Genomic DNA, 12,389 nt, shown 5'->3' on the forward strand with positions numbered 1-12,389 from the left:
GATGTCGTGGTGCAGCAGTTAGCACTACCACTGCAAAACTGGTTCTGACTCTGACTCATGGAATTTGTTCTCCATGGGTGCTTTGGTTTTGTCCTACATCCCAAGGATGTTCCTGTAGATTAACTGGTCATAGTAAATTATCCCGGGGTTTCCTTGGGGTAAGAGAGAGAATGACTGCACAGGGAGTGGGAGCAGATTGCGGGCACGTAAGAAGTTACAAGGCAATAGCCTAATCACACCCTTCCTATAGCATGGCAAGCAAAACCACACTTAATACTTCAAGCCAGTCTAACCAAAATTTTATTTAACTGTAATATGACTTTCTAGCATGGACAGAAGTGGGCATAAAGGGACCCAACTGTAATATAACTCCTAGCATGAATAGAGAATTGAGGAGTATCCTTTTAGAATGGAGATGAGGAGGAACTTCTAGAGAATGGTGTATCTGTGAAATTGATTGTTGCAGGCAGCTGTGGAGGGCCAGTCTGTATATATATTTAAGGCAGAAGTTGATAGATTCTTGATTGGTCAGGGCACGAAGGGATATGGGGAGCAGGCTCAATGGGCCAAAGAGCCTAATTCTGCTCCTACGGCTAATTGTCTTAATGATTTTATAAAGGGGCCCAACTGTAATATGACTTTCTAGCATGGATAGTCATAGACTAGGCATAAAGAAGCCCTTGTCAGCATGACTGCCAGTGACCAGTACAGTTCTTTCTGCAAGGGTCAGTGTTTGGACCACAGTTTTTCACTTTATACATTCATGATCTGGATGAAGGAACTGATGGCTTTATGGCCAAGTCTGCAGACAATACCAAGTAGGTGGAGCAATATGCAGAGTTGCAGAAGCAGACAGTCTGCAGAGGGACTGGAACAGGTTGGGAGACTGGGTAAACAAGCGGTAAATGGAATGCAACATAGGGAAGTGTGTGATTCTGCATTTTGATATAGAATAAAGATGTAGGCTATTTTCTAACGGGAGCGAATACTCAGAAATCAGAAGTGCAAAGGGACTTGGGAATCCATGATTTCAACTTGCAGGATGAGTTAGTCACATTGAAGGCAAATACACTATCAGCATTAATTTAAGAGGCCTAGAAAGTAAAAAGCATATGTGGTCTGGTGAGGCTTTATAAGGCACTGGTCAGGCACAGTATTTGGAATACTGTGAGCAATTTTGGGCCCCCTATCTAAGGACAGATGTGCTGGCCCTGTAAAGATCAAGAGGAGGTGAACAAGAATGATCCTAGGAATTAAAGACATAATGAGTGAGGAGCATTTAATGGCTTTGGTCTTGTAGTCAATAAAGGATGAGAGGAGATCTCCTTGAGACCTAACAGTTACTGAAAGTCCTGGATAGAGTGTACATGGAGACAATGTCTCCATTCATAGGAATGTTTAAGATTCAAGAGCACAGACTCGGAATTAAGGGACCTCCCTTTAAAACTGAAATGAAGAGGAACTTCTCCAGACAGAGGTGGGGGAATCTGGAATTCACTGTCACAGAGAGCTGTGGATGCTGAAACTCTGGGTGCATTTAAGGCAGAAGTTGATAGATGCTTGATTGGAAAGGGTTACTGGGAGAAACTGGGAGAATGGGGTTGGAAAGAATACCAGCCGTAATTGAATGGGAGGGCAAACCGGACGTGGCAAATGGCCTAATTCTGCACCTACATCTGATGGTTTCAATTCTTGTACCAATGATGTGGCATTTTAATACCAGATTGAAATTCTGCTACAGATGGAAAGCTATGCATTTTTAATATTTCCTTACTGGGTATAATCACTACTATCCATAAGTTAACAGAAACATAGGAGTACTATCGTCAGGAGTGTGGTGACTCAAGGATAAAGATATATAGAAGGGATACATAATAAAGGTGACTTTGGACATGCTACTCACATCCTAAAAATAGTTAAGAAATTAGCTCCTTTGCTCTTGTTTTTTTTTTCATTCTTCAACCCCCCTTCACAGTGCCTTTAGCTCTTACAAATAAATATCAAGACCCAAATTAAACTGAAATATTCTTGTCAAATTATACGTGGAGTGCTACCAGTTGTATATAAAGTAAAGCCTACAATTAGCTGAGCATTCTTAGATTATTTTGGGCACATTTGTTCTGGGAATACAAATGATTGATCAAATGGACAAACCATAGAACACTACAGCACAGAAAACAGGCCATTCGGCCCTTCTAGTCTGTGCCGAAACTTTATTCTGCTAGTCCCATTGACCTGCATCCAGTCCATAACCCTCTAGACCTCTCCCATCCATGTATCTATCCAATTTATTCTTAAAACTTAAGAGTGAGCCCGCATTTTCCACGTCAGATGGCAGCTCGTTCCACACTCCCAACACTCTCTGAGTGAAGAAGTTCCCCCTAAACCGTTCCCCTTTCACCCTAAAGCCACGACCTCTCATATGTATCTCTCCAAATCTAAGTGGAAAGAGCCTACTCGCATTTACTTTGTCTATACCCCTTATAATTTTGTAAACCTCTATCAAATCTCCCCTCATTCTTCTACGCTCCAAGGAATAAAGTCCTAATCTGTTCAATCTTTCCCTGTAACTCAACTCCTGAAGACCTGGCAACATCCTAGTAAATCTTCTCTGCACTCTTTCAATCTTACTGATATCCTTCCTATAGTTAGGTGACCAGAACTGCACACAATAAGGGAGGAGGGAGAAACAGGGAGAAGGGTTCTGAAGTAGCAGGAAGAAGCAATGGTGAGTTCATGTAAAAGAGACCTAACACACGAACGAACATGCAATATCAAAAGAGAGCTAACAAACGAACAAACATGCAATATCAAAAGAGAGCTAACACATGAACAAATATGCAATATCAAAAGACAGCTAACACACGAACGAACATGCAATATCAAAAGAGAGCTAACACACGAACAAACATGCAATATCAAAAGCGGCTATAATTCACACAGGAGTAATGGATGGAATGTTGTAATAAAGAAGCTTCAGACACAGAGATAATTCCCACAGAGCTATAAATGTAACAGGAGACAGCTATCTTAAAACTGTGGCAAAATCTCAGAATAGGCAATGTAAAATTAAATGCACACTGAGGAGGTAATATTTTATGCAGTCACTAAAGAGGAAAACCTATGCCAAGTTGGTTGCATAACAGTCCACAGAGAGTGCCATGGTTATACAAAAATGTGTAATGGCTTGGGAATGAAACTATTTTCCTGCAAGCATAAGTTTTTAATTAGTTCATTTGTGTTAAATAAACAATCTATTTACTGAATCCTTCAACCAATTGATGCTTTACATTGCTAAAAGTTTTATCGAACCAGGGTTTCTGATAATCGGAACAATCTATATACCTATTGTGAAAATTAACTTACATTTTAGTTGACATTTGTCTAGAAAATTGTGATTCCAGTCATTTAAATCAAATAAGAAATGTGTTTTTGATGAGTTCCACAGCTGCAAGTATGTATTGATTTGGAGATTTTCATAATATAGCATGTTTAGCTATATTTTGAATGTGATATTATGTTCATCTGGAAAAGAGATTTCAAAGAAAAATCTAGGAGTTAAATGAAGATCTTCAAATGGTACTGGAATTTTTGCCACTCTAGTGCTTGATCAGAGGGATCGTTTTTAACTCTCTGCTTGAGGGAGAACATATAATACACTGATGCCAAACCTGACACCAAAAGGCAGCAGCAACAAAATTTGCTCTGTCAGTAACAAACACTTTGTCTTTCAAAATTAAAAAGATTATATTTCTTTAGAATAAGTTTCTCCAAGTTGCAACTGACAGATATTTCATTGTGTATTTTTATGGACTGTATGTTCTATCTACCAAGCCTTTGTACCTTTTACCTTAAATCTACTTGTTTAAAAATAGAATTAATTTCTCTTAACTGTCTTACTGATTTATTAGATTTATAGAATGACTGATTTTCTCATTTCTAATTTATTACTTTTGGCACTCCAAATAATTATCTCACTACCCACATTTTACATATGAACAATAGCAAGGTACTTTAAAAATAATCGACAATCACCTTCTATAACTAAATTACTAAAAATGTAGCCAATTGCATTCTATAAGACTGACCAATCACATTCCACAAATAAAAATAATATAGCCAACATGCCATTTTGTGGATGACTGAAGCTTTAACGCAGCATTCCTTCCAATGCCTGATGGAGTACTGGATCAACCTTGCACTCAAGAAAAAGAAAAATGTACTGGTAGCAGTACACTGTGAACCTTGTCTTAATTTTAATCTTCAGCATAGCATGAAACTACATTAGAACTATTTCTGGGAACCATGGGATAAATTACCTAGATATGATTATTATAAAAAAAATCACTCCAAAGAGTCTCATGAGAACTACTTAATTTTTAACCCAGAAAATGACCAATATTTTGGGAACTTCTGAATAATTCACTTCGCAAACTAACTTTAAAAATGATCACCATTTAATAAATAAAATTGTATTTATTTTCTTTGATGTGGTCTCAAGTGATTGACTAAATGAGGATTGGTAAAACCACAGCTCACAGTGTACAGTTACAGCCTTGCAGTTTCTGACCTTCAGGGAGCCTAAGAGTGATAGTCGCAGTAACTGTAATATACTCTCTGAATGAGGTACATCAAAGGATTTCAAAGGTAGAGTTGAAACTAAAAAGAATGACAATTTAGCATTCTCTAAGCACCTGTACGCTCTATTGGGTTAGAGAGGTTCATCATACAAGTCTGTTTTGTTTTTATGTTACTGTCTTTGATTTAAGATTACAGTCATGTAAGCCGTTCAAAGAAAGAATACTATGAAACTTCTAAACCCTTTCAAGTGGTTGTAGCCCCCTTTTCTGGATCTTTTAGACATTGGTATTCAACTCATCAACAACAGTAGGTTTTTAAAATTTTTTTTAAATCCTGAATTCTATAGAACTAACGAGTACTTTTTCTTTAGAGATATTGGATATTAGATTTAGAGGAAAGCAGACTTTTTCTCTTCTAAGATACTGCATTTATAAATAGCCAAGCTAACAGCTACATTATTTGTTTGTATTATAAATACCTTACAATTTCCCTGGTTTGAGACGGTGAGAAAATAGGTTTATGCATCCATCAACCTCTCTGTCACAATTGAGGGAAGAACATAATATTGTGCATATATCACTATATAAGGTAACTTGAGAAATCACACCAACTAAAATAGAGTATAAAGTATGCAGCATAAATTGATCCGACAAGGATTTTTTTATTGCACGAATTCAAGTATTCACTGTTTAGTTTCTTATACTGGAAAAAGGAGTCACTTGCTAATGCAAGCTATTCTCCATAGAAATCTGAAAATGTGTATGGGCTATCTTATGCACTTTTATTTTTTGTGTGTGTTTATTATTATTATTATCATTTTTTACTTTATCTTTTGTGTTTTTTTGTACTGCAATGGATCCACAGTAACAAGTGTTTCATTCTCCTTACACTGTGTACAGGAAATGACATTAAACAATCTTGAAAAACTGATGTAATAGCTCTTCATTCTGCTTTTGCACATACATTTTTGGGGGTGGCTGTTGCCTACTAAGAGCGTATCTGCTTCCCTTTGTAATTAAGGGCAGCTTTTATTTGCCGAAGAGATTACCTAAAAATATTGGTAAAAATTAGTCATGGACAATAATGGGAAGCCACTAATTATTTTGTGTAAATGATAAAATAAATTAGGACAGAATAATTGCACAGTAATTAGAGCTGGTGCCTCCAGTGACCATGTTCCATTGTTACATCAGGAACTGTCCGTAGAGAGTTTGTGCATTCTGATGTGGATTTGCTCTGGTGCTCCAATTTTCTCCCATACCTCAAAGTTGTGCAGGTTGGTAAGCCTACTCTAAATTTCCCCCTTTTTTTATAGGTAAATGGTAGAATCCAGGGTTAGTTTTTGGGAATGTAGGGGCCAGAGGTTACAAAAAAAAGTGGAGGAATGGCATTGTTCTGTGAGCTAACAAAGACTTGCTGAACTGTATGCCTTCCTCCTAAGTAATAAGGACATATGGAGATTCTTGCTGTACGTGAAGAAGAGTCTCCGCCCAAAACATCAACAATCAATTCACTTTCATAGACTGGCTTAGTTCCTCAAGCATTTTGTGTGTGTTGCTTTGAATTTCCACCAGCTGCAGACTTTTTTGTGTTTATGATAGTGAGATGACTCAGTTAGTTGTATGCTATTGGTACCTTCCAATCTTAAGTATGATATTTGGGCTGAAACTATGGCGCATTTTGAGTGAATAGTGTTGAATGATTAAATGATGAGCCAAGTAGCAAACTCCTAAACCTACTTTCCATTTATTTTCAGTTGTATTTCAAGCAATTAAAAGCAAACCATTTTAATTTCCAGTCAGCTGCCACATACTTACAAATACTTCTAACACTATTAATCATTTTAGCCAATAATTTTAACAATAATGCTGAATTGCTCAAAGTACCTCATATGAAATCTTTTTGCTATTTTAAGAGCAATTATCCCATGATGTTGATTGTTGGTTTTCCTAAATTTCTATTTTCATAAAGGAAGGGGAACTAAGTTTCTATGTATTTATGCTATTGGGAATGAAATGTCATGATGTGGCAGTAAAATGCCATGATATTCATTCACATGATGCAAATTATGATTCATGGTTGAAAACAAAATGAATCTACATGTGATTTACCTGCATGTTATATGTCATGTCTAGATCAGGCACGTCCATTTTTAAGCTCAACAGAGATCACAGCTCCCCCTTGTGCTGCCTAACAAAACAATCTGACTTCATAAATGATGTCAGATTCAGCTTTTTCAAGATGATTTTCCCTCCTATATGTACATGTGTATATGTATATATATGCCCCTATTCATTACAAAATATCCTCAATCAATTGAAGTTTCAATTTATTTACAAAAGAAGCTGGTTGTTTGCCTGAAAAGAAACACACTTCTACTAATGGATCTATGCTGATGTGCCTTCCAAATGAACAGAAGCCCAAGTCACATGAAGCAACATAACTTTGTTTAGCAATGTTTTCCCCTTTTTTGTTCCTACCTGAAGTTCCCACCAAGTATATTCATAACAAGGAATCAGATTCATCTCAGCAAAGTAATTTTTACATTTATAAATAGAGCCAATCACCTCTACAGCACCATTCCTCCATAGTGCTGCAGATAATGCGATTCCAATCAAATTCTGGGTATTCTCAATGGAGATATTGGAGGTAGACAGGTTTATTAAAGCAGAAGGAAAGTGAAAAGTATGCTCCTAATAGGAAGGCCAATGTAAGTGAATTAAAAATAAATCCTATAATTGCAATAATTTTCTATTAAATTAGTATAAATTGCTTTTGGAGATCAATGCAAATTAACTTCTTCACAAAAGGAATGTATGCAAAAGATGTTTACGAAGAGAACCATGTCCAAGTACAATCTCATAGAATTGACTAGTTATCACTCTGCATTTATGTTAACAGTTGGGAAACTATATCCTTCTTGCTATCAATGGAGCAACTTGCAAACTCAAGACAAAAAACAATTAAAATTCTATGAATAATTAATTTCAGCTGCCAGGTGGTTTTGTGCCATCAAATTGACAAAACAACTAGAACACGTGTTTCAGAGAAGGGGTTAGATATGACCTGAAGTATCAGGTAACATTATTCATTGAACAGACAGGTAACTTGGATTCCTTCCAGCTCTTACTGCACAATAGTGCGCCGTGTGTGTGAGCATTCGGTTCATGGTTTACTATGAAAACAAGATTCCAAGTCAGTCTGGAATAATTCCAGCTTTATGGATTAGTAAGAGTCACATCAGCTGATAGGATTTTGTCACGTTACTTTAGGATAATCTAGATAATCCCAGAATCTTGGCAATACATTGAACCATTTATGGTGAAAGGCTTGATTCTGGGTTATCACAACCACAGTGTCCTTTCTGTTTCTCAAGAAACCAAAACCTTGGATGGCTCAAGAAGCAGAAAAGTAACATGAAGCACTTCAAATGAATGAGAAATATTTCACTTACACATGCAAGTTAACATATACAGTGGTGATTCTAACATAGAAACAGAAAACCTACAGCACAATACAGGTCCTTCGGCCTACAAAGCTGTGCTGAACATGTCCTTACCTTAGCAATTACCTAGGGTTACCCATAGCCCTCTATTTTTCTGAACTCCATGCACCTGTCCAGGAGTCTCTTAAAAGACCCTATTGTATCTGCCTCCACCACTGTTACCGGCAACCCATTCCAAGCACTCACCACTGTCTGTGTAAAAAACTTACCCCTGACATCTCCTCTGTACCTACTTCCAAACACCTTAAATACATACAAATGCTAGACTTGTACTCTGATCTATGTCAAAATAGCATTTATTTGAAAAAGGACCTAGTGCTTTCCCAGTATTTATTTGGTTGCATACAGTTATCCTTTCTTTGTTCCAAGTTCATTTGAAGGATACACAAGGAATTTACTTTGCAGTTGTGTGCAAGCCAGGCAATTTAGTTGGTAATGGCTAAAACAGTCCCATACTCTCAATACACATTTTTATCAAGTCTTAGTTGATTAGATGAAAAACATAATTTTAAAGAATTTGAAGGAATATTTTTATGGTCTGATAAGTTACGGATGGATTCAAATCAACAATGGTGAAGCACTGGAAGCTGAGCAAGAAAACAAGAAAAGCAATATGGTTGTCTTTGGATTCAAGTGGAGGAAGAAAAATATTTTGGTGCTATAATTATTTCATAATTTTATTTCATCAATGAACATTAAAAAAGTATCTAAAATGTAAATGCAATCAGATTTGTTAAGATCTATCATCATATATAGCTATTTAGAATGGAATCTCATCAAAAACTTTTAAAGTTGCTTTGATTAACCCTATTGAACAGGGTGTAGATAAATATTTAAGAATGAAACTTAAAAGAATAGGCATCACAGACCAAAATTCAATGGATGTCAGCAGCTGGAGGATTCTTATATCTAAACAGACATAAGCTCAATAATGTGGGGTAAGATTTACATCTTAATTTAATTGTCTCTGTTGGTTAGGTAGTCAGGGAAGAATTGCAGGATTTTATAAAGATTTATATACTCATCAGCATACTAAAGAAATGTGGAAGAATCCATAACTAAAATGAATTATGCAATGCCCAGAGAAAGGAGTGGGGCTCAATCTGAAAACTGACCCCTTTTCATATTTTAACACTGTTAAAACCTATATCTTTTCCTGATAAAGGTGTCATACAAGACTTCTGCTAATGGAGGATTCTAATAATGAATGAAGGATGAAGTAGCTTTATGCATTTTGTGATATTAAATCTTGGATTTGTTTGTCAGGATTTTATTGGGTTTTTATCAGAAGTCTCCGTTAATGGTACCAGCAGTATCTCTACAAGATTCATGCTATCTCCCCACGTACTAAAATGCTTTCTGATGTTTATAGAAACAAAATATAAAGGATACTTCAAATTCAATGTTAATATACTTTAACATGTCTCTTCTCCAAGACTAGAAAAAGATGCAAAAGTACTTAAAAAGCTGACAACTGGGAAAAGAACAAACTCAACATTTTCTCAGGTGACTATTGTTTTTTGCCAGCAAAAAAAAGCTAGAGAGATATGTTTTTAAAAAAAACAAGAGATAACTGTGTAAGACATTCCTCAGTGCAGGACACCGAGGAATGAGAGTAACATCACCTACACTCTGTTGTTTCCCCCCCAACCCCCAAATCACCATCAGTAAAATATGCACATTATACTGCTCAAAATACCTTGCTACACATAAGCTTGCTGCCACACTTACTGACAAAGCAACAGTAATTGAACTTCAAAAGAAATTTACAGGCGTGGTGTACTTCTAAGGAAGTTATAAGCTGCTTTATAATGTTATATTATTTTCCCATTAAGTATAAAATCTCCCGTAATAACTCATACACAATGATCTCAGTTTTTAATTATATAATCTGATCATATCCAAAATTTTTTGAACATATTTTATTGAAGGACCGACTATCACCTTGAGACCACCAATAATCTTTCTTGCTGATATGGCCAAGCAAAACATCTCTCAAGGGTTAAATTGCCATCAGATTCATTAATAACGTCAAACATAGTTAAAAAAAAAGGAATCCCCAATTTCATAAAATGACAAAAGTATCATACCTCTTTAATGGCTGACATCTTAACATTCTCATAGTAATGTAGAGGTGCATTTGGAGCATTCATATCATAGCCAAACCCCGCAACAGCCACTTCATCACAGTTGTGTAAAGCCATTGTTATTGCGACTGTGCCTAGTGTTGGTATATTCTGCAAAGGAAAACAAGCATAATTAACTACAAACAAAATGAGCAAATCTTTGGGAGGCCATATCCAACTCTATTTTTGGAAGTAAATTATTGTGAAACTCTATGAAGCTAAGGGGCTGGATGGTGAGGTGGGGGGGGGGGAACAGAGAAAAGTTTTCAAATGACTTTTATTCTCAAAGGTGACATCTGCCGTATATTAAGAGAATATTTAGAGTATTTTAGAGTACAAAAGAGTGCAAATCTTCCAAATTTAACAAAGTTGGCTTCATATTTAGTACACAGAACACTATGTATGAAGTCAGAGAAAACAATGTATAGAGAACACAATGAGGTGTATGGGATGTCCAGGGAGGGGTGGCACGTCTGGTGAAGGGGACTGTGGTGACCATTCTAGGGTAGCTCACTCACCTTTGCTCTCCACTGGACACTCAGCTCTCACCTGCGGCTCCAAGTAGCTGTTTGCATGTGACAGCGGCCACACCCCAGTACACCGCTTCGCCAGGCGGGCTAAACCAGGTGAAGGTAGCCGGCGGCCTTGCATCCCAGTGAGGAAGGTACATGCCTGCTCTAGCATGCAAAGTCAGCTCTGGATATGAGCTACAGTGAGATCCAACGGCTAGAAAGGTGGTACTGCAACACGCTGTGAAGAGCGAAGGGCACGACAAGGCACAGAAGGCGTTGTGGTCATCCATCCAACGCAACCAAGCAAGACCTCAGTTTTGCCATGTTTGTTTGTACCACTGGACCCGGACTTCTGGGTTCCAATGCAATGGCCTTTCCACTTTAAAACCTGTCCCGCACAGATTCCCCGTAAACATTAGACGCAGTGGACAACCACATAGAGAACACTGCTCTGTTAACAAGGATGTTGACATGGTCCCACATGCTAAGTTAGTCCAGAACTACGTGTCAGATCACATAGGATCAAGGGTGAGCTTGCCAGTTGGATATACAATTGGCTTAGGTGGTAGTGCAGGGTTGTCTTTCCAGTTGCAGGTATTTTCTAGATTGTAATCAGTGGAGTGCCTCAGAGATCGGTGCTGGGTCCACTGTGGTTCATCATCTACATTAATATGGCCTTATAGATGGCCTCTTACAGAGAGATGACCTGATAGCTAGATAGATAGATAGAAAATAATAAGGAGCAGAAATAAGGAGAGAATACAGAATCTTTTTTTTTCCCAGAATAAGGCAGTCAAGGTTCCCCTACAGATTTAAGGTGAGAGGGAAAAGATTTGTAGGGGTCCTCAGCAGATAGTGGGTATATGGAATGAGCTGCCAAAGGAAGTGGTAGTAGTAGATAAAAAATACAATGTTTAAAAGAGATTTGGACAGGTACATGGATAAGAAAGGCTTGGAGGAATAAGGGCCAAAAACAGGCAAAAGCTCAGATAAGCAACGTGGTCAGCAAGGACGGGCTGGACCAAAGTGCTAGTTTCCATGCTGCATAACTATGACACAAGCTGAAAAACTGAGACGAGAAGCTGCAGTAAATCTCATATTGCCTTTATTGTTGCCTCCCAGTCAAGTCCCTTGCTACAGAGTGAATAATCCAGGGTTCCATATAGGAGTAGCACTGAGAAAGTGCTACATTGTTGGAGGTGCCCGTTTTCAGAAGAAGATGACAGTTTGTTCTAGAATATAAAAAAAATACTATTTTATTATTGAAACAAAATCTGTGTGGGTGGGGGTGGGGATAGTATCTTTCTCATATATTAGCTATCATGAATCAATTGACCAACTTCTTTCAGATAGATTAACTGGTCATATGTGCAAGGATGGACTGTTTCAAAGAGCAGCATGGTAGTTATTGTTGCGTATTTAATAATATTTGAGCAATATTGTAAATATATTGTTTGATAAATTATTCTTTGTTGTTTACATAATGCATTGTGAGTTATGTGAATTGAATACATCATGACACTACTGCGTGATAGGTGTGCGCCTCACTTAAAGTAAACACGAAGTTAGACTCAATTTCGGGCTCCAGTGTCCTCCTTTTAATTAGGTTAATGTTCTGAAGTTACAAAACTTAACAGTGGTGACAGGGTATTTTTAAAACAAACC

General features: G+C 37.3%; 1 protein-coding gene across 11 annotated transcripts in view; it reads right to left on the bottom strand.

Annotated features, from left to right (window-relative positions):
• LOC134354971 (CMP-N-acetylneuraminate-beta-1,4-galactoside alpha-2,3-sialyltransferase-like) overlaps window positions 1-12,389 on the bottom strand; it is a 568,489-nt gene that overhangs the window by 33,495 nt on the left and 522,605 nt on the right. For 8 of the 11 annotated variants that reach the window (XR_010019938.1, XM_063064549.1, XM_063064541.1 and 5 more), the window contains one exon: window positions 10,177-10,323. Coding sequence is in view for 8 of the 11 variants with exons in the window: in XM_063064549.1 (XP_062920619.1) it covers window positions 10,177-10,323 (147 nt within the window). In the remaining 3 variants the exon portion in view is untranslated. Of the gene's footprint in view, window positions 1-10,176; window positions 10,324-10,443; window positions 11,957-12,389 lie in introns of those variants that run through there. The other 3 variants (XR_010019940.1, XM_063064548.1, XR_010019939.1) reach the window with 3 other exon arrangements.

The sequence above is a fragment of the Mobula hypostoma genome, chromosome 12, assembly GCF_963921235.1.
Source record: "Mobula hypostoma chromosome 12, sMobHyp1.1, whole genome shotgun sequence".
NCBI classification, from domain to species: Eukaryota; Metazoa; Chordata; class Chondrichthyes; order Myliobatiformes; family Myliobatidae; genus Mobula; species Mobula hypostoma.